General features: G+C 37.9%; 1 protein-coding gene across 1 annotated transcript in view; it reads right to left on the bottom strand.

Moving 5' to 3' along the window:
- LOC148945205 (uncharacterized) overlaps positions 1–21,365 on the bottom strand; it is a 149,826-nt gene that overhangs the window by 85,603 nt on the left and 42,858 nt on the right. The window contains exon 4 of the mRNA XM_089098604.1: positions 14,976–15,196. Within this exon, the coding sequence (XP_088954730.1) occupies positions 14,976–15,196 (221 nt within the window). The remainder of the gene's footprint in view (positions 1–14,975; positions 15,197–21,365) is intronic.

Here is a 21,365-nt window from a genome sequence, read left to right as displayed (position 1 = left end):
ACTTAATCTTTCAGGAAAGATTCAACAGCCTAAATAAGACTAAAAAGGCATTTCCAAGTTCCAAAGCCCCTCTCCTGCCAGAGAACTGTCTCGACTCCTTTCAAATGTGAGGAACTTTGAATGAGAGGTGGCACCAATTGGTACTTTCTGCAAGTAGATCCACCACCCTCTTTACAATGAGCTATCTTTATTTGTACCGTCGTTTGCCAAGCAAACACGGTGAACACGCAGAAACACCATACGGTCAGATTACCTACAAGAGGAGAAACCTCCCACAGACCACTTCTTGGGATATTAATTTAAAAAAAAAACTTCCCGAAAAATAATTTTTTCAAAGAAAAGTAAAGGCCTTGTTAAACTTAAGCTCAGTAGATACAAATACCTGTTAAAATTCAAACTCAAAACGACCAGAGATTACTATTAAAGAGTAAATGAAAACCCAAAACAAACAGAAATTAAATAAACAATCTTAGCAAAAAACATACAACAAGTAATAATATAAATGAGTAAATAGATCTTAAAGCGAGTAGTGCTTTGATTGAATATGAAAATCAAGCTTAAAACGAAAAAAAATATTTTGCTATTAAAGTATAAATGAAACTTAAAACGAACATAAATTAAATAAACAATCAATGCGAACAAACATACAATATATATTAATGTATATTAATATATATTAATTGAATATTAGATATATAATAATATTAATTGTTGAAAGATCCATCAGTTCAAGATTATTTTTTTTTCACTGTAATTTTTATTTTAATTTTCAATGCTGTAAGAACTGGAAAAGAATAAATGTGTAATATACGAGTAATTCGTTTTCATTGAAGAGCCAGTGACGCAACAGGATTTAGGTTTTTACAGTTAAAGAAGCGGGCAGTATCCAAATTTTGTTTGTAGTGAAACTATATTTGTCTTGAACAATCTTGGAAAGAACTAATAGATTAAACTGAATATTTGATGTATAATGATATTAATTGCTGAAAACTCATCAGTTCAAAATTTTACTGTAATTTAAACATTTATTTTCAATATTAAGTACAAAAGAAAACATTTGTAATATAATTCGTTTTCTGTAAAGCGCCAATGACGCAGTAGATTTTAGGCTTCTACAGTGAGGCAATATCCAAACTCTTGTCCGTTGTTATTTTTATTCGATTTAAACTTGATTTGCATATTCAATTTAAGTTTCACTCGTTTTAAGATTTATTTATTCATTTACATTAATATATATATTGTATGTTTGTTCGCATTGATTGTTTATTTAATTTCTGTTCGTTTTAAGTTTCATTTATACTTTAATAGCAAAATATTTTTTTCGTTTTAAGCTTGATTTTCATATTCAATCTAAGCACTACTCGCTTTAAGTCATTTATATTATTACTTGATGTGTGTCTTTTGCTATGATTGTTTTTTTAGTTTCAGATCGTTTGGAGTTTCATTTATTCATTAACAGTAATTTCTGGTCGTTTTGAGTTGGAATTTTAACAGATGTTTTTATATCCTTACGTTAACTTTAAAATGGTCTGTAATTTTCTTTGAAAAACTTATTTGTTCGGAAAGTTTTTTTTAATTAATTTTTGTTCGTTTTTGATTGCAAAAAGTTTCAAGTTTTTATGGCATGGGGGGGGGGTTGCTTAATGTCCGATTATTCTTGACTTTAAAAAACTGATCTAGAACTTTCAATTTAAATCGAATGAGGCTTTTTTCAAAGTCTATACGATTACCTCTTTGATAAAAACCTTATATATGAACAATAGACAGCTTGCATAACTTGTGGACAGCGATTGACAACAAGGAATGGATTGAAAAAATATCTCCAATAAGGGGGTTTAGACCATTTCACTTGCTGACACAATGGGATCACGACTGTTTGGAATTGACCTTAATAGGATTTTGTGTGGCAAAGCAATTTTGTATCTATCACAGAGTATGTATTTTAACCTTATAATTGGATAATTATAATAGATTTACTATGTGTTCTTCCCACACAAAACTTTACCTTATTAAAGTCTTTGGGGTGGGGGCGGCGTAGTTGGCATAAAGAAGAAAACTTTAGCGTAGACAGCAGGAGAGGAGAAGGGTGAGGTCGGAGACTCATCCAATACGGGGCGGAACTTCAGTTATCTCCTCCGTTCCCGATTTAGGAGATTAGACAGACTCATTGGGCTGTAGAATGTTGGACCGTTTGAGTTACGGAAGACCTTAAAATACTCAAAAAATTTTTATATTTTCAGTTATTGCAGGATTGATTTCATAGATTGTGGAATGGTGAACCCCTGGACCATCATTTGGGTGAGCCTCAACTCATAATATGCAATTTTGATTAATTGTTCCGTGTTATGTGCAGATATTATTCTATATATGTTATTTTGAGTTATACTTTTATCGCACTGCGTTCATTTTTAAGCCTTGAGATAAAAACTGAAACCTTAGCGTAGACAGTAGTGGGGGGAAGTCTCCCTCCTCACATCCATAATTGAGCAGCCACAGAGAAAGAAATACAAATGAAAATAATCTGTCTTTTGAAAATGTCTTTTTTCAAAAGACACGAACAAAATCGTCTAAAGGAACCTGAAGTGCTATCTCTGACATTTCCGTTGATTCTTTATTCCCGTTACTTTCAGATATAAAATTTAGAATATTATCGAATGGGTTTAGTCGTCCCCTCCCTGAATAATTCACATTTGGAAAGCCCACCCCTGGGAAATTCCTCCCCCGAAAAAGAAAATTTTTTTTCTGCTGATAATTCCCCCGCGTTAAATTCCACCCAGCAGAAATTTATTTATCAATTTACCTTAATATCAGCACTAAATTTATTTATTAATTTACATTAATATCTATTGTATGTTTGTTTGCATTGATTGTTTATTCAATGATTGTTTGATTGTTTATATGCCCCGGGGGTATAACCTACAACGCCTACCCCTGGGCCCTGGTGGGCTGTGTCGACACCGGAGTTTTTTTTTATCAGGACTTTGAACTATTTTAACAAAATGTCTATCTCAAAATTTTTATCTGATGCATTTAGGGCGTGGAGGAGGGGGGGGCTAGTTGCCCTCTAATCTTTTTTGACTCTTAAAAACTGAACAAGAACTTTCAATTTCCAATCAAATAAGCCCTCTCTAAAGTTTATACCAGCATCCCTTCCATAAGAAATAATGGGAAGGATTCAGAGAATCCTTAAGTTACAACCCTTGCCCTGAGGGATGTGGGGGAGTTGTCATCCTCAAAGACCTAATTTCCAGAACTTAAAACTACATATAATAAAATTGCTGTCCAAAATTTTGATTGGATGTGTTTGGGGAAAAGATGGGTGTGAGAGCAGGGTTAGTTGCCCTCAAATCACTTTCGCCGATAAAAAGGGCACTAGCCCTTTGAATTTCCAATCGAATGAGCCTTTTTTGCAGTTACTACGACACCGCCTTCTATAAAAACCTTATATGCCCACAGGCTATAACTTAAAACCCTTACCTTGAGGGTCGTGGGGGAGTGTCCTCCTCAAAAACATAATTTCTGTATGAAAATCAACTACGCTGAACAAAATGGCTATCTCAAAATTTTGATTGGATGTGTTTGGGGGAATGATGGGCGTTGGGGGGCTAGTTGCCCTCCAATCACTTTCGAAAATTAAAAAAGGCACTAGCCGTTTGAATTTCTAATCGAATGAGCCTTTTTTGAAGTTTCTACGACACCACCTTCTATAAAAACCTTATATGCCCACAGGGCATAACTTAAAACCCGTGCCTTGAGGGTTGTGGGAGAGTTGTCATCCTCAAATACCTCAGTTCCAGAACTTAAAACTACGTTTAATAAAATGGCTGTCTCAAAATTTTGATTGGATGTGTCTGGAGGAAGGATGGGCGTGGGGGAGGAGGAGCTAGTTTCCCTCCAATCACGTTCGACTTTTAAAAAGAGCACTATCCCTTTGAATTTCCAATCGAATGAGCCTTTTTTAAAGTTTCTACGACAACGCCTTCTATAAAAACCTTATATGCCCCAAGGGTATAGCTTAAAACCCTTGCCTTGAGGGTTGTGGGGGAGTGTCCTCCTCAAAACATAATTTCTATATGAAATTCAACTCCGCTGAACAAAATTGCTATCTTAAAATTTTTATTGGATGTTTTTGGGGGAATGATGGGCGTGGGGGGGGGGGGCTAGTTGCCGTCTAATCACTTTCGACTAGTAAAAAGGTTAATAGCCCGTTGAATTTCCAGTCAAATGAGCCCGTTCTGAAGTTTCTACGACAAAGCCTTCTATAAAAACGTTATATGACCCAAAGGTATAACTTAAAAACGTTGCCCTACGGGTTTTGAGGGAGTATCCTTCTCAAAAACATATTTTCCATATAGAAATCAACTATGCTGAACAAAATAGCTAGCACAAAATTTGGTTGGGATGTGTGTGGGGGACTGATGGGCGTGGGGGGGGGGCTATTTGCCCTCCAATAGCTTTCGACTATTAAAAAGGGCACTATCCCTTTGAATTTCCAATCGAATGAGCTTTTTTTGAAGTTTCTACGACAACGCCTTCTATAAAAACCTTATATGCCCCCAGGGCATAACTTAAAACCCTTGCCCTGAGGGTTGTGGGGGAGTTGTCATCCTCAAAGACCTAATTTCCAGAACTAAAAACTACGTTTAATAGAATGGCTGTCTCAAAATTATGATTGGATGTGTTTGGGGGAATGATGGGCGTGGGGGGGGGGTTAGTTGCCCCCCTATCACTTTCGACTATTAAAAAGGGCACTAGCCCTTGGAATTTCTAATCGAATGAGCCTTTTTTGAAGTTTCAACGACAACGCCAACAAAATTGCTATCTCAAAATTTTGATTGGATGTGTTTGGGGGAATGATGGGCGTGGGGGGGCTAGTTGCCCTCCAATCACTTTCGACTATTAAAAAGGGCACTAGCCCTTTGAATTTCCAATCGAATGAGTCTTTTTTGAAGTTTCTACGACAACGCCTTCTATAAAAACCTTATATGCCCCCAGGGCATAACTTCAAACCCTTGCGCTAAGGGTTGTGGGGGAGTGTCCTCCTCAAAAACATATTTTCTATCTGGAAATCAACTACGCTGAACAAAATGGCTATCTAAAAAATTTGATTGGATGTGTGGGGGAATGATGTGCGTGGGGGGGGGGCTAGTTGCCCTCCACTCACTGTTAACGACTAAACATTATAGTATTTGTTCAAATGTCCAGTTGAATATGTCTGTTGTTTAATTTCTGCAAAAAAGTATTCAGTGAGAAGCTTAAATGCCCCCAGGGCATATTTTAAGAATCTTACTTTAAAAGTTGTGTGAGAGTGTCCTTTGCCAAAACATGATATCTCTCTGAAAATCAACTACGCTGAACAACATTGCTATCTCAAAATTTTAATTGGATGCGTTTGGGGGAATGATGGGCGTGGGGGGGTGGCTATTTTCCCTCCAATCACTTTCGACTATTAAAAAGGGCACTAGCCCTTTGAATTTCCAATCGAATGAGCCTTTTTTGAAGTTTCTACGACAACACGTTCTATAAAAACCTTATATGCCCCCAGGGCATAACTTAAAACCCTTGCCCTGAGGGGTGTGGGGGAGTTGTCATCCTCAAAGACCTTATTTCCAGAACTAAAAACTACGTTTAATAGAATGGCTGCCTCAAAATTTTGATTGGATGTGTTTGGGGGAATGACGGGCGTGGAGGGGGTGGCTAGTTGCCCTCCTATCACTTTCGACTAATAAAAAGGGCACTAGCCCTTTGAATTCCTAATAAATAAGCCTTTTTTGAAGTGTCTACAACAACGCCTTCTATAAAAAACCTTATATGCCCCCAGGGCATAACTTAAAACCCTTGCCCTGAGGGTTGTGGGGGAGTTGTCATCCTCAAAGACCTAAGTTCCAGAACTTAAAACTACGTTTAATAAAATGGCTGTCTCAAAATTTTGATTGGATGTGTTTGGAGGATGGACGGGCGTGGGGGGGGGGCTAGTTGGCCTCCAATCAATTTCGACTAAGAAAAAGGGCACTATCCCTTTGAATTTCCAATCAAATGAGCCTTTTTTGAAGTTTTTACGACAACGCCTTCTATAAAAACCTTATATGCCCCCAGGGCATAACTTAAAACCCTTGCCCTGAGGGTTATGGGGGAGTGTCCTCCTCAAAAACGTATTTTCTATCTGGAAATCAACTACGCTGAACAAAATGGCTATCTCAAAATTTTGATTGGATGTGTTTGGGGGAATGATGGGCGTGGGGGGGGGATAGTTTCCCTTCAATCACTTTCGACTATTAAAAAGGGCACTAGCCCTTTGAATTTCTAATCGAATGAGCCTTTTTTGAAGTTTCTACGACAACGCCTTCTATAAAAACCTTATATGCCCCCAGGGCATAACTTAAAACCCTTGCCCTGAGGGTTGTGGGGGAGTTGTCATCCTCAAAGACCTAATTTCCAGAACTTAAAACTACGTTTAATAAAATGGCTGTCTCAAAATTTTGATTGGATGTGTTTGGGGGAATGATGGGCGTGGGGGGGGGGGTAGTTTCCCTCCAATCACTTTCGACTCTTAAAAATTGCACTAGCCCTTTAAAATTTCAATCGAATGAGCCTGTTTTGAAGTTTCTACGACAACACGTTCTATAAAAACCTTATATGCCCCCAGGGCATAACTTAAAACTCTTGCCCTGAGGGTTGTGTGGGAGCGTCCTCCTCAAAAATGTATTTTTTATCTGGAAATCAACTACACTGAACGAAATGGCTATCTCAAAATTTTGATTGGATGTGCTTGGGGGAATGATGGGCGTGGGGGGGGCTAGGTGCCCTCCAATCACTTTAGACTATTAAAAGGGCACTAGAACTCTCTATTTCCAATTGAATGAGCCCCCTTTGAAGTTTCTAAGACGACCCCTTCCGTATGAAGTGCCTCTGGGAAAAAATAATAATAATAATAATAAAACATTGGAGCCGTATGGCCTTTACTATAGGCAACGCTACAGCGTTGCCTCTGAAAAACTAAATAAATCGGTGACTAGTGGCATATCAATACTAATTTGTAGCAGCCACGCCCTACGAATTTTGTCACTAAAAAAAGGCAGCAAAAAGGGATTGAACCTTCCAGTAACGGATTTACAGGCAAAATCTGATCAAGGTAAGGTGTTTTTTCAAGCTCCTGTCTCCATTTCTTTCCTATATCTAAGGTAGCGAAAAAAAATTTCACACTCACGCGCTCAAAAACCTGCAAATTTTGAATATAGCCTACAGCTGTATCAAGGCATTAAGGGCTGGAATGCAGTTAAATTGGAAGTTACACTGGATATCCAATGAACAGAGATTATCTGAATGCGGTGAATTTTGCTACTATAGTGTTTAGTTTAGATGAGACTATAAAGTATACTGAGACATAAAAAAAGTGTAGAGGTTAGATTCTGCAAAATTTCGAGGTTAAATATCGCCGCTAACCTGGATTAAGAAAAAACTAAATTTTTAAATCACGATTCAGTTCAGCCTACTGTAAATTGCTCTGCTTTTGAATTATCTAGGAAAGAAGACCATAGCAATTTTGCTGTTATTTTACAAAATTATGAAATTACTGCAAAGATAGGGTTATCAGCAAAATTTTGTAGAGTTTGACCCACATTCTTTTTTCTATCACTACGGGTGCTGCAACGACAAGGGCACTCCGCCGACCGCCTATATTTTTTAAGACCTGATGTAGTTGCATTTTGATCTTGCGCAGTAAGATCCTGATTGATGACGCATGCATAAATCTTTTACACATTCGACAAATCAAGAACAACGAAGTTATTGAGGTCTCGGGACAAAGGCTACGCTCCACGGATAGCGCCATTTTAAAAATGAATTAATTAGAGCCTTAATTTTGAAAAAAAATGTGAATGACGTCACATTTATATGCATTTAAAGAGCAAAAAAGATACATGGCAGTATTGCAATAAAGTCATGCATTGCTTTAGTCTTTTATACAGAAAATATTTTTCATATAGAATATGACTAGAGGACGGCCCGAAAAAAAAACAACAAGCTAATGGCCTTTTGAGCTTCCTTAAGGCGTATAAATGTAAATTTTGAATAACCAAATTTAAATATTACGTATGGGGGGGGGACATCAAAATTTTAGGAGCCCCCAGGTGGACTGTGGCCCAAAATATGACAATATCAAAGCAGCAAAAATTAACATGATTCCAATCTATAAAAAAGTTTATAAAATATAGTAGTAGAACTTAATAAACAAACTTAAGTAAGAATTTCTAAGTATTTAATATGGTTTTACTCTCATCAGTTCACAAGTCCAGTACACGTAAACGCTTAAATAAGGCACATAGTAAACATTACCATAAAAGATGTTAATGAATCGCTAGTGGGTTCTAGGCGCTTAAAAAACTAACGAAGAAACAGTTTGTTCTCGAGTTTTACACAGCGTAAACTTGAATGAGTGGTGCATAATACACAAGTACCAAAATTCCTTCCCCCTATGGAAATACAAAAAAAAAAAACTCAAATAAATTCTCAAATTTGGAAAGCCTTGTTTTCCATGGGGGGTATTTTCCAGGGGTTGGTGGTATTTACCGGGGTTATTTTCCGCGGGGGGTATTTTCCACGGGGGGGGGGGTATTTTCCGGGGGTATTCGCTGGGGGGGGGGGGGTAAACGCCTGCCATCCCGCTAATGACCCACCAAAAAATAATTTCCATGGAGTCACTGAGCAAATTCCAATTATTTGTTAGAAAAAATTTTTATTCATTTTGAGTTTCCCAAAATATAGAGACCCAAACTGCCTTCATTGAGACTTTCAGGTGCAATTTATCGCCATTCTAAGGGGGCATAACTGCAAATTTGACTACATTTTGGCAAAACGTCCCTTTTAATGCATGTCTAATTAATAGAGCGCGCTTTGTGTGAGCAGAGAAACCGATCACATATAGATATACGAGGGCCAAAGGCTTATCACGGTGGGCCTATCATTGACAAAGTAGAAGGCCCGTGCTACCAACCATGGGGATTGGAGATAGGAGACATAAGGACTGAAACGCCAATTATTTGAAAGGAGCGAAAAAAAGCCAGTAGGTTGTGCATATCGTATACAACTATCTAACTACATATTTTAAAGAACTTATATTGAAAATTCTCAAAAAGCTTCATAAGGTGTGTCACTTCAACAGAAAGGGAAAAAAATCGGCCCAAGAGTGCAAAGAAGTGTAAAAATGACCAGAAGCGTCACATAGGCAACCTTGATCCTAGCAGCAGCATGGCAGCCATCATAAAACCAACAACACCATGAGAACGATGCAGTACCATCGGCCTAGCGATAACTAAGTTACCGTTCAATTTTTAAACGGTAGATACTCAAGTCCAATTTCTGACGCCACACTAAACTGGAAAAATGCTTCGGCCGTCGCCATTCTCAAAATAAATTTATTCAGCATGTTTTGTACCAATTTTTCAATTTTGGTCCCTATAGTTTGCAAATGATAATTGTCAAATTGTCAAGCCGTTGTTTTTAACTAGTACAAAACCGAAATTTTCACTTGAAAATTAGCTCTAATTAGTTATCAATTTTTTTCAGATTTAGACGTAGCAGATGTTCATATTACACATTTTCGTTACTTAAATAAAATCTTTGATGGTTTATGCGAAATTCATTGAAGTAAAGGCGGAAAATTTTGTAATCAGATATTTTCACTGTGGTCTACTGAAACGAGATGTGATTCGCTTTCATATGTCATATTTTCCTCATTAAACTTAATTGTCGCATTATTATTGCTGTTCTTCTACAAATATAGTTACAATTAAAAGAATATTATCCGTATCTAAATATATATGCCACGACAAAAAAAAATTTCCCCTTTTTTTTAGGTCGTATATCATCGAAATACAAATAATATAAAAAAAAATATTACATTTTAGAATTAGCTGATTGTGTACTTTTACTTAGCTTAAAACGAGGGCACTAAAAATATTCCTTTTAATCTCATTTTCATGAACATGTGAACTAGAGCATAAAAAAGATAAAAATAAATTAAGCAATTTGCAGAAAATAATCGCCCATTATTAGTTGACTAATTCAAGACGACAGGAAAAACAAACCCATCATCTATACTTGAAGTTTTTTGCTGGGACACTAATAGAAAACGAGAGGGGACAATTCCCCACGAGGTTTGGTTAGATGTCTGTGCCAGGTCAGGAGGGCGGATAGGGGGGAAGGGGAGGGAGAAGGATTAATTGCATCCTCGACCGCCTTGCAGAGCCGTTCCCATCGGAGAGGGGAGAGGGCAACCAGGCCAGTTGCCAGGGGCGCCATTTGGGGGGGGGCAGGAGTGGGCCATTGCCCACCCTAATTTTTCTGGGGGCCCAAGCTTCCTCCCAAAAAGGCCTTTTTTTTTCTTTTACAAAATATATAGGAACAAAATTACAATTAGCAATTAGTCAAAATTTTGAAACTGTTACATTTATATGTAGATTAACTTAGATAATAGTGAGATTAATAGTGCAACTGGGTCGTGCACAGGGTTGCCAACTCGACATATTTTATGTCCAGAGGACATATTTCTACGTGCATGGACATAATAGGGCAAAAATGGACACATTTTAGACATTTGGGACATAAACTCGACAAATTTTCCAAAATTATTATTTAAAACAAATTACTTTCATAAAAAAAATGTCATTCGTCACCTAATGAGTGCTAAGACCTATGTTTACTTATTTTTTAAGCTCTGTATTTATTTTCCGGGGTTGCTTGCTCTTCCTTGAAACAAACTTTCTGAAAATGCCTTCAAAATTCTGCCTGACTCAGCACCCGAACAATCCATTGCCGTCGCATTGGGTCCTTCGAAGGACGTGGTGGTCGGTCAGACCGAGCTAGTAGAAAACGAGACGACTCAAAGAGACACTGCGCCTGTCACTGCTCAAGAGGCACAATCTGGACGAGATACGACTCAAGATGAAGAGCACCATCGTTCAAGTGGTCCTACTGATATTTCTTCATCCTCCCACGACCATCCATGTCAACCACAGCTGCTACGGTACCCTGCACAGGTTTCAGCAAACGGCAAGCTAAGACGGTCATTTAATATTTCATATTATGGAAAGCATCCTTGGCTTGAGTTAAGGAAAATTCGGTTTTCTGTTTCTGCTGTAGATACTTTCGCGGCACTTAAACCTATCACAAAAAGAGATGCGGGGTAAAGCCTGTAATCGAAATTAGCGTTAGAAGATGAACGGGAATCTCCAGCGTTCTAAAAGAGTATGCAAAAAGTGAACGCCATAGGGACAGTGCTATTTTGTGGACGAAGTTCAAAGCTATACAAGCCAAGGAGATGCAACCCATTGCATCTGTTTTGTCAACGGACAGGAAAATAAAGAAAAAGGGAATCAGGGAGCACCTATAGGCTTCACTGAAAGTAATGGTCCTACTCTGGCGAATGAGTACAGCTTTTTGCGGCCGTAATGAGACTTAATCTTGGGCAAACAAAGTACATTTCGTCGTAACTTGCAATCTTCTCGCCGAGTATTCTCCCACGCTTTTCAAAAAGCTACAAAGACGATACGGCCACTATACGTCCCACGAATACCAGAACGATCTAATTTCAGTTATTGGATCTAGGCTTCGGTCTACAATAGTGCAAGAAATTAAGCGTGCCAAATACTTTGCTGTTCTTGTTGCCGAGACAAAAGATAATTCGAAGAAAGAACAGCTCGCCATTCTTCTGAGGTACTTCGACGAGGGAAAAGTACGAGAAAGACCAATAGGATGCTACCATATGAAAAGCCTGGATGCTGAGAGTTTAGCCAGCTTCATTCACGACACAGTGGAGAAACTTGGTCTCGACTGGAACTACTTTGTTGCTCAGTGCTACGACGGAGCAAGCGTGATGAGCGGGCCCTTCTCTGGTGTTCAAGCGCGACTGAGAGCGAAAGCGCCACAAGCAATATATAGATAGATAGATAGATAGATAGTTTATTTTAGCCCACCAATAAAACAAAAACATGGCGGAGTAAGGGAAAAACAAAAGAAAAAAAAACATTACTTCAAAAATAAACGATTAAATTATATACACTATATACATTCACATGTATATTCATTACATTCATATATATTCATTGCCATACGTATAGACTAAATTTGGTCATTGCAAACTGCGTTGAAGGTGTTGGGACTGTTGGCTCATTTTTTTCGTTAGTCCAAAATCTGTACACGTTCATTTCCAACAATAACCCCAGACATCAGCTTTGTGTCGAGCCCCAAAAGGCTACTCAACTGCCAGTCCTGGCATTAGAAAGGAGTGCTGCGACAAGATGGTCATACTGTTATTGATCAATAATGAAGATAAGACTCTGATATGAATGCGTTCTGGCTCTACTGTCTGCAGTCAGCGAGGGAGCTGATAGTGAAGCTCGAGGAGAAGCAGCTGGGCTCCAGAGAAAAATGAAATCTTTCACAGTTATATTCCAGTTGCTCTTTATGGAAGCAATTCTGAGGACGACAAACTCCCTTTCTGAGCAGCTTCAAACAGTTGATCTGGTAATATCTAGGTCCCGCACCTTGATTCAAGCAACAAGGAAGGAAATAGCTGAACTGCGCTCTGACATTTCATTTGCATTGCTTTTGGAGAAGGCAAAAGAGTTTGCTGAAGGTATTGAAATTGATGTACCTGACGTGAATGGACCCGTGACCAGATCCTCCTCTGCGGGTCAGAAGGCACGACCTAGGAGAACCCAAAAAAATTATCAAACACCTGAAAGAATTCATGACCATTTCGACGTTAGGAAAAAACTTTGTTGAATCCGACAATAGAGCTCCAACTCTAGCGGAAGAACTGAAAAGAGAATACCTGGAGACTGTAGATCGTCTGATTGCGGAGATTCGACAGACGGTTTACAGATAACCTTCTAGTGCTCAGTACACTCGAAGCTCTGGACCCCAGCTCTACCAAGTTCATGGATGCAGGGCTCCTCAAGCAATTCTCTGAACTTTATTCTGAAATGTACATTGACCAGATTCTTCTTGAGGCCCAAGCTGGTATTGCCAAGCGGTTTTTGCTCGAGGAGGAGGCAAAGCCAAAGAACTTCATGGACGTCATCGATAATATCAAGACACTTCCAGTGGCCTATCCAGAAATTATCAAAGTTCTTCATATTGCTGCCACACTTCCTGTCACGACAGCCAGCAATAAACTCTTGTTTTCTGGGCTGGAAATAGTGAAGAACTATCTGCGCTCGACCACAGGAGACGATCGTCTTAGTCACCTGCTTTTGATCTTTGCAGAGAAGGATTTAGTTAAAAACTTGGATTTCGACCAGCTGGTTGACGACTTTGCGAAGATGAAACCACGACGGTTCCCCTTGTTTCCTTGAGTTGTTTCCACACGAGACTGATCTGTTTCAAAATTTTGTTGTACTTTTTGATTTTGTATATATACTTCATTAAGCAAAGTTTTGCATCGTCATAGCCGGAGCGTGGCTCCGACTTGGACTAAAGTATTTACTGTATGCAGCGAGCTGAAGAATTTGGCTACAGAATATACTTTAGTCAAAACGTGAGTTTCTACAGAGGTTCGGCTTTCGTCAAGTTATAGGTTCGGAAAAGTGGAAGATTCCCAAACGGCTGTTTTTTTAACATCGCACATACCGTTTCCGCTTTCTTCAGATATCTGGCCTTTTCTGAACCTATGGCATAAGAGCGAAAGAGCGAAAGAAAGAAAGGCAAAGCAACTGAGACAATTTCCTTAATTTTTACGGTAACTCCCACGGAAGGCAGTTTTTTTCCAGATAAAGCTAGAGGCAATTTTTTTTTATGTACAAGCCTGCTTCGGGGCCCATGTCGATTGCTTGCCCACCCTAAGGTTTGGCTGAAATGGCGCCTCTGCCAGTTGCCCTAAGCACCGTGGCTTATAGGGGCAGCTGGGAAAATTCCCACTTTGATCTAATTTCTTATTTTGATTCTTTTTTTTTATTGCTTATATTTGTGTCAGGAGGGGGCGCTGTACATAATTTTTCTCTGGGCATCACCAACCCTAGGAACGACTCTGCCTCCTCATCGCCCTCCCCCCTACAGAGATTTTGAAAAAAGCAGCTTTGTAAAATTCGAAAAGAATACAAAAAAAAAACATAGGAATAATCCGGAAAATATAAGAAAGAGTATTTATGTGTTATGGCTACCACACTCAAGAGGTGAAGTTAGGTTAATCATAATGAAACATACCAAAATCTGATGAAAATATAATACTTTAGCAACCAAATTATGGAAACTACAACTGAGAATTATGGAAAGCAGGCCACCCAGAACGCATTATATTAAATACCTAACCTAACCAACTCTATATATTAAATATTTAATTAAAATGTACGTGCATAATAGTTTACCTCACTCAGGCTAAGGTAATTATCTCCAAATGCAGACAGAGAAACCGGTTTTACTCGGATCAAGAACTTGAGTGTGGTCGGGATAACACGTAAGTACATAAAAAAATCTGTGTACAAGCCTCTACCGCACTCCTGCCCCTGCGTTCTCTACAGTGGTTTATTATATCTATATACAGTGGTTTTAAGCAACTACTTGTTTGCTTGTTTTACTGTTTTTCGAAGAAATATTGAGCCAATATCTGTACATTTCTTTCAATTTGGAAAGCTTGAAGCTTGTGACATGTTCTTTTGTGTGACTTTCAATACAGGAGACTCTAGCGAACTTACTTTTGTAGCTTGAATTCCAAATCGGGGCTTGATTAGCCTTTTCTTTTTGTATTTACTGTAAACTACTTTAAATACAAACTAACTACGTGTAAGCATATTCATACAAAACAGTAAAAAAAATCTTCGTCAGGGGATAATTCAGCAGCTGAACACTATAGAATAACAAGAACTATGGAGCCAAGAATCAAGTGATTATAGAGCCGATAATTGAGGTCATGCCAACAGCAGCGGTATCATTGATTAATTTTATTATTTATAATTTAAAGTCACAGATCAAAGCATTACCTCTCGGCGCCTTCTTTTCCATATCTTGGCTAAATAGAATGCGCCTCCAGCAATTGGAAATACACCAATAATTCCAATAAAGTAGAATCCACCTGACTGAACTCGTGGGTTATCTTCCTCTGTTTCTTTTCCATCATAGCCTCGTGATATTTCTCTCTGTTGTTCATTGAAGCGACTCATTTCGTCATTATGCATTGATCGGTTTGTCCTCAATATATCAGCTGAAACAAAAAAAGAAATTTATTATCCATAGTAAGAATTAATAATGCTTCATTAATGTTTCATCATTTTACCGACGATGCAACGACCCATTTAGAATAAAGAAAAGTGATTCGAATAAATCTGACTCGGTGCTTCAGGCTGAGTTGGTGAGACTTGAAGCTCTGGTCCGTCAATTTTGAAGTAAACAAAAGATTATAGCTCGCTATTTAATAAGAGAAAGGCAACTAAAATTGTAAAAACTAGGCACTTAGAAAGGAGATGCCGAGATTACCCGGCTTTGCATGGGAATCTTTCAACGGTTTATTATACGCTTTTGGTACCACAACTCTAAGTCTTTATTGCTTCCTGATAGCATTCTTGCAACCTTCTACCTCCCCACCTTCTGAAAAAACGCTCATTCTTTCTTGAGCCTGTCCGGTAACCTCTCACTATACCTTGACACAAAAGGAAAATTATGGCCCTAGAGGCCAAAACTGCATAGGGCGCTATTTAGTAGATTTTTTAAAGTTTAGTGTTCCTGCACAGAGAAAACAACTGATATATCTAAGATAATAATACCACATGTAAATTCCCATAAGATATAAGTAACTGAAGACGAATAACTGAGCTCATCTCTCCCTACCCCCTGCAACAGAACAACCATCCCCTACTTGACATTCGCCTACCAGAGAAGTTCACACGCTTTACAAGCGCCTTAAAGGAAGAACAATGCATTAAAAACCCTCCTTCCTGACTTTTTGCCTATCTGAGAAATTCAAATGTGTCAAGTTTCACGCCAGTCAATCCCTTCGTTTGGGAATGTATAGCAAACAAATAATTAGTTAAATAACAATAATAAAACAGTTAAGAATGACAATATCACATTTCAAGTTACTTGAAATGGAAATAACTGAAAACAAAACTCTAAGCTCCACTCTTTCGAAGAACCCTCACTACTCTTTCAAAGAACCCTCTCCCCATTTCTTCACAATCTTCTGCCAAATATGTCAGCGGTGTCAGTTCTCGAAAATTTAGAGCGTGGGGGTGGAAAATATTTTTCCAGTATCTAGAGTGGAGAAACCTAGGAGTTATCACCCCTCAATATTAGAAGGGGATTTTCTCTGTGCGCAGACATGATTCAGAAAGTACAAAACAAGGTCCAAAAGGGCATCCAGCTTCTGCTTCCGCCTCTTCATCTTGAGGACTTCAATTTTCAGAACCCCATGCGGATGCCCATACGATCTAGACTATGATGGTTCTGCAGTAGAGACGTGTGGATGGCGACATATCCAGAGTCAAGCTGTGGAAGCAGCAGCACAGACGCTGATAGATGAAAGAAGGCAAATGATGTTTTAAAGTTGAAGTTCAGTGTTTATGTTTGTAAGGGCAGACAAGCGTGCCGCTTAAGTGGTCATTTATCTTGCGGGGGAAGGTGTTGGGGTTTCACCCCTGTTTTTTTTCTTTTTCAGATAAATGACCTGTTTTTGTTTTCGTAATTACATTTTCATAGATTTGCCTACAGTATAATTTTCAATGATAATTTAAAGGCTCGTTGCTAAGCTATAGTTATTTATCAATAAGTAAGCTTTCAAGCTAAATTCTATTTTTGTCTTCTTGATCTGGGACATTGAAAGATTATATTATTCAAAAGAAGCCAGGGATTTGAACTTTTATTTAGCGGATTGGCCAGCGTCAATCCAAGGTTAGCCCCTGCAGAAAGTACTTTTATACAGAAGTGGTGTTTTTTTTTATTTTAGTCTACATTGAGACCCCGTTTAGGGAGTCTATTTTTTCAGAGTTGATATATGTGTGTTTTGTCAAGTGAGCTTTGGAAGAACACAAGTAAGCTATTTTCTATAGCCGTGTGAGATTATTTTCCCAGGAATTCAGGCAAGGTAGGAAAAGAGTTCACGAGAAATACCGTCACAAGTATATGGACAGGGAGGTCCGTTTACCCTCCAAAGAGATAGCTAGAGATATAAGTGGTGACCCAGGTTGTGGCACCCGTGGCTGTTTGACCGTTCGATCACGTTACCATAACCTGGAGCAGGGTATACCGTAATACGCTATTACCATACCCTATATATATATACATTGTAATAGTGGTGGCCACGAGGCATTCCACTCCAATAAAGTGGTACCAGCACCATTTCCACGCCGAATTTGGTGGCAGTGTCCATTACATTACAATATCTGGTGTCCATTACATTACAATATAGAGCCGTAAGCAGGGTTTTCAGTGCCCGGGGACAATGTCGGTTTTGTGCCACAACCGCCTATCATTGCCAAAAAATAAGTAGACATAGTATTGGCAAAAAAATACTCAGTTTAGCACCCACTCAGAGGCAGTGCCCAGAGACAGTCGTCCCCCCTTGCCGCTAAGCTACGCCACTACTTAAAATACAGAGAAAAAATGTTTTAATTTTCATAAAAATCGATATTTGGCCTAGACTTCTGCTCAAATGCTAGGAAATGCCTTCCTAAATCCAAAAGATCAAGGGAAACAAACTCTGAGCTAAACTCATAAACTCTTTTTTTTAAATTAAGACAAGGTACCGTATGGATATACCTCTCTTGACAGAATCTTTTAACCATTACAAAGATGGAATGAGTTGTGGTGGGGATTTGCAACGGTTAAGATGGTAAGGTCACATCAAGAATGATAGGCTGTTCAATTATTTTCCTTTTTGATAATCCAGTTGGGGCAAAATTAAAACCCAGACGTTCTCAAATTACATGGAAATAGGTAAAAAAAAAAGGATTTAAAGGAGATAGGAGTTTCATCAATGAGGAACAAAAATTTAAGCTTCGGAAGACTTAGCGTTACGGTGAGTTATTAGTAATATTAGTAGTGGCGGATCCTGGACACTAATTGAGCTTAGATTGTTTCCTCAAAGTTTCGTTCAGCTAACTAAGTCGAGTTAACTTCCAAGTTAACAAACTAATTCTTTTCCAAAAAACCCTCAATCCTGGCGCTAAAAAATCAAGCCAGAATGCAAAAGCTGTCGAAAACGTTTAAAAGAGAATGCCTAGCAGATCTTACACAACTTGATGCGTTCAACACACATTGAAGTTGACGTGGCTTTCCTTGCGGAAGTATATATTGAGGCATATCTGAATAATTGTGTTGCCAGTCGAAAGGAAAAATCTTGTAGCAAAATTTTAGCAAACTGTAAAGGAGAGCAGAAAAACCAAATAACCCAGAATTTAAACAATAAAGACACTAAGTTTCTATGAAGCGACATCGTGGGACATGTGGGTCCAATCACCTTGACTCCTGGACTAACAAACATTTTGTAGCCCTCTATACAGAAATTTATAAGAGTGATGCTCACGAGTATGCAGAAAATGTTTCCCTTTTCTTTGAAGCTCTTTGTAAATAAAATACTTTTAAATAACTAAACAGACTGAATATTTAATTTTCTTTCCACGATTAGAACTTCAATGTTCTTTTTTATAAATTTTTTAGTGATACATTTAAACTTCCTCAAGCAGAGTATATTAAATAACTTCACAATAAATTTTATCAGGTTAGAGAGTTCAGTTGTCAAACTAATTTAAATAATTACATAAATGTGCTTGTAATCAAATGTCATATTTTAAAACTAAAAACCCGAATAAAAATATCCGAAGTTACATTAAAAAGCAAGATCAAAATGCGAAATGAGAAGACTCTCCCTACTAAAAAAAAAAGCAGCTGCCAGCAAGTCAGTATCATTCAGCTGACCAAATCATTTCTAAAAGGTGGCTAATATATAAATATCGTGCACATTCAATTGTGTCTGACTGATAAGTTGCTCCGATCTCAGTATTATAAACTAGAAATATTATTTGATTGAAATTCCTAGGAAATACATGATGATTTAACTGATCTCTTGGTCATGATCTAATCCTTACAGCCGTGAGACACATTTCATATGCGACGTAGAATGTCTTCTCTTCCAGGTAATACAATAGCTCATTTTCTTTAAATGATAGTTTAGAGGTGCTGCTGCCAAATATTATTAATCGCCGATATTGGAACAAAAGACGTTCAATGACTGATTGTAAGGATAACTCAAATTTTAAGGACCAACAAAAAATTGTTTTCACAAATTACCTTGGGTTCATTGACGAATTTAGACAGTCATGATGAATGGAGTTTGACCAAGGAATGAAGCTAAATGATGCGACGTCATTTAGCTATATGACCCCATGTGCTCAGGAAAATGTCATCAGTAAGTGTCTAACACTTTGTTCCATTCTACTGTGTTGCAACTTTTTTCAATATTTATTTGTCAATCTTTAGTCTTTTTGTCTTTTGTAACAAGTTGGAAATGACAAAAGGGAATTATCTACCTCTTGAATCAACACTATTAGAATCGAATATCCCATTTAGACCATAATGTCCGCAAGTTTTTAACACATGGGCTTTTATCGTGCAGTTAAACGCTTAACACAAATAGTACTTTGAATGACCCCACCCCTTCCCTCGTGGAGGAAAAAATATGCCCAAGTACAACACTCTGTACAATTTGGAAAAAATGACACAAAATAAGTTGATTCAGTAATAACTACAGTCTACATTACATATACCCTGAGAGTCTTGAACCCGTGACCCCCTGTCAAATTAAATTAAAAAAAGCAAGTTTTTTCTTTCAAATTGAGTAAGAAGCGACATTAAAGCTTGAAACAAACAGAAATTATTCTTGCCTCTACCCCAGTCCTCTACTCTTTACGCTGAAGTTTAATAATGCTTGGGAATGCTTCTTATTCCAAATCAACAGCCCTTGTGCTGTAGCAGTCGTTCTTTAAGGATTAGGACAAAAGTAAAATTTTAGCGTAAAGAGCAGACTGTTGAGGAGGGGGTAGTTGCCCTCAAATACGGAATAATTACTGTTCGTTTTAAGTTTTCATGTCGCTCTTTGCTTTCATTTGAAAGAGTGACTTTTAAAAGAAATTAATTTTTGATCATTTATCAACTCATGCCCTGGCATAAGTTGAATGAAGCTACCGGCCCATTCATATCCTGGCCTGGATATGAAGGGAGCTACCGGTCTCCAAAACCCTCCACTGCTTCCGTTAAAATGTGTATATCAATACATATAAATTGATTGGTAGCGTCCCAGATTGGTAAAAACTTGTCAGACGATTAGCACAATTTCTCTGTCGCTAATTATATCTTTTACAGAGCAATAACTGATTAAAGCGATGGGATAAATTTGAGAAAAATGAATGGCTGAAAATAAGCTACGATGAATTTGAAACTAGTTTCAATTCCCGAATGAAAGAACATAGTTGTGAAAATGTTTCCACTTCTTTCGTTAATGGAGCATATTTTCTCAGGCTCGTAACTTCGGCTGGGTAAATTTAAAAATAAATATTGTATATCTTGGGAATTACCCTAAATGAGTTGAATCTAAGTTCTTCTAAGTTCTGGTAACTGTAAGCACAGGTTGCACCTTACCAACAGTTCGTTGCCAAATATCTGTTTAATATATAAAAAAATAAGCATAAAACCGAATAATTCCATTTAAACGTCATAAAATAAGTTCCTGGTAATGCATCCACTCTTGGGAAATTGCCCGAAGGTAAGTATATGAATATAATCTTTTATTTCACAATGAAAACTTTTCTGAAAAAGAAGGTAACCATCGCCAGGCAGCACCAATATTCAAGCTAAATCGAAATAGAGGGAGATCAGATTAATTTATATATCCTTTCCGTCCCCATCCCCTTCTAAAATGGTAACAAAAACTTATAAATTTTAGGGCGTGCACTTTTTGAGGCGTTAGGTACCCTCAACCCCATCACACAATGACCCACAAGCCCTCCTCTATTATAGCTGATGCAAAATTACACCTCATTGTACATAATTTTATCAAACATTAAGAGAATAAACTTAGATAAGTGAAGCTTTAAGAATAAACGTCTATTTCAACCGTTTATTTTATATAGACTACTTGACTCTTTAGGGTCAAATGCTTCACCGTACAGCATTGCTGTCTCTGAAACTAAAAAGCTCAATATATAATTTTTCAATGACTCTAATTCGATGGGCTATATCAGAATTTTCAATTGATAGCAGCTTTGCCCTCTGGGTTCAAAATTGTAATTCGGTGGCGCAAAATGCCACAAAACGCCACTTTACAATAGCACATTTTTTTGTACCTACAAATGACAATATAAATTTTATTTTCTGTTCGAATG

This window comes from Artemia sp. Qi Xiang Cuo, chromosome 13, assembly GCF_049724085.1.
Source record: "Artemia sp. Qi Xiang Cuo chromosome 13, ASM4972408v1, whole genome shotgun sequence".
NCBI classification, from domain to species: Eukaryota; Metazoa; Arthropoda; class Branchiopoda; order Anostraca; family Artemiidae; genus Artemia; species Artemia sp. Qi Xiang Cuo.
This window is presented reverse-complemented; position numbering and strand designations above follow the sequence as displayed.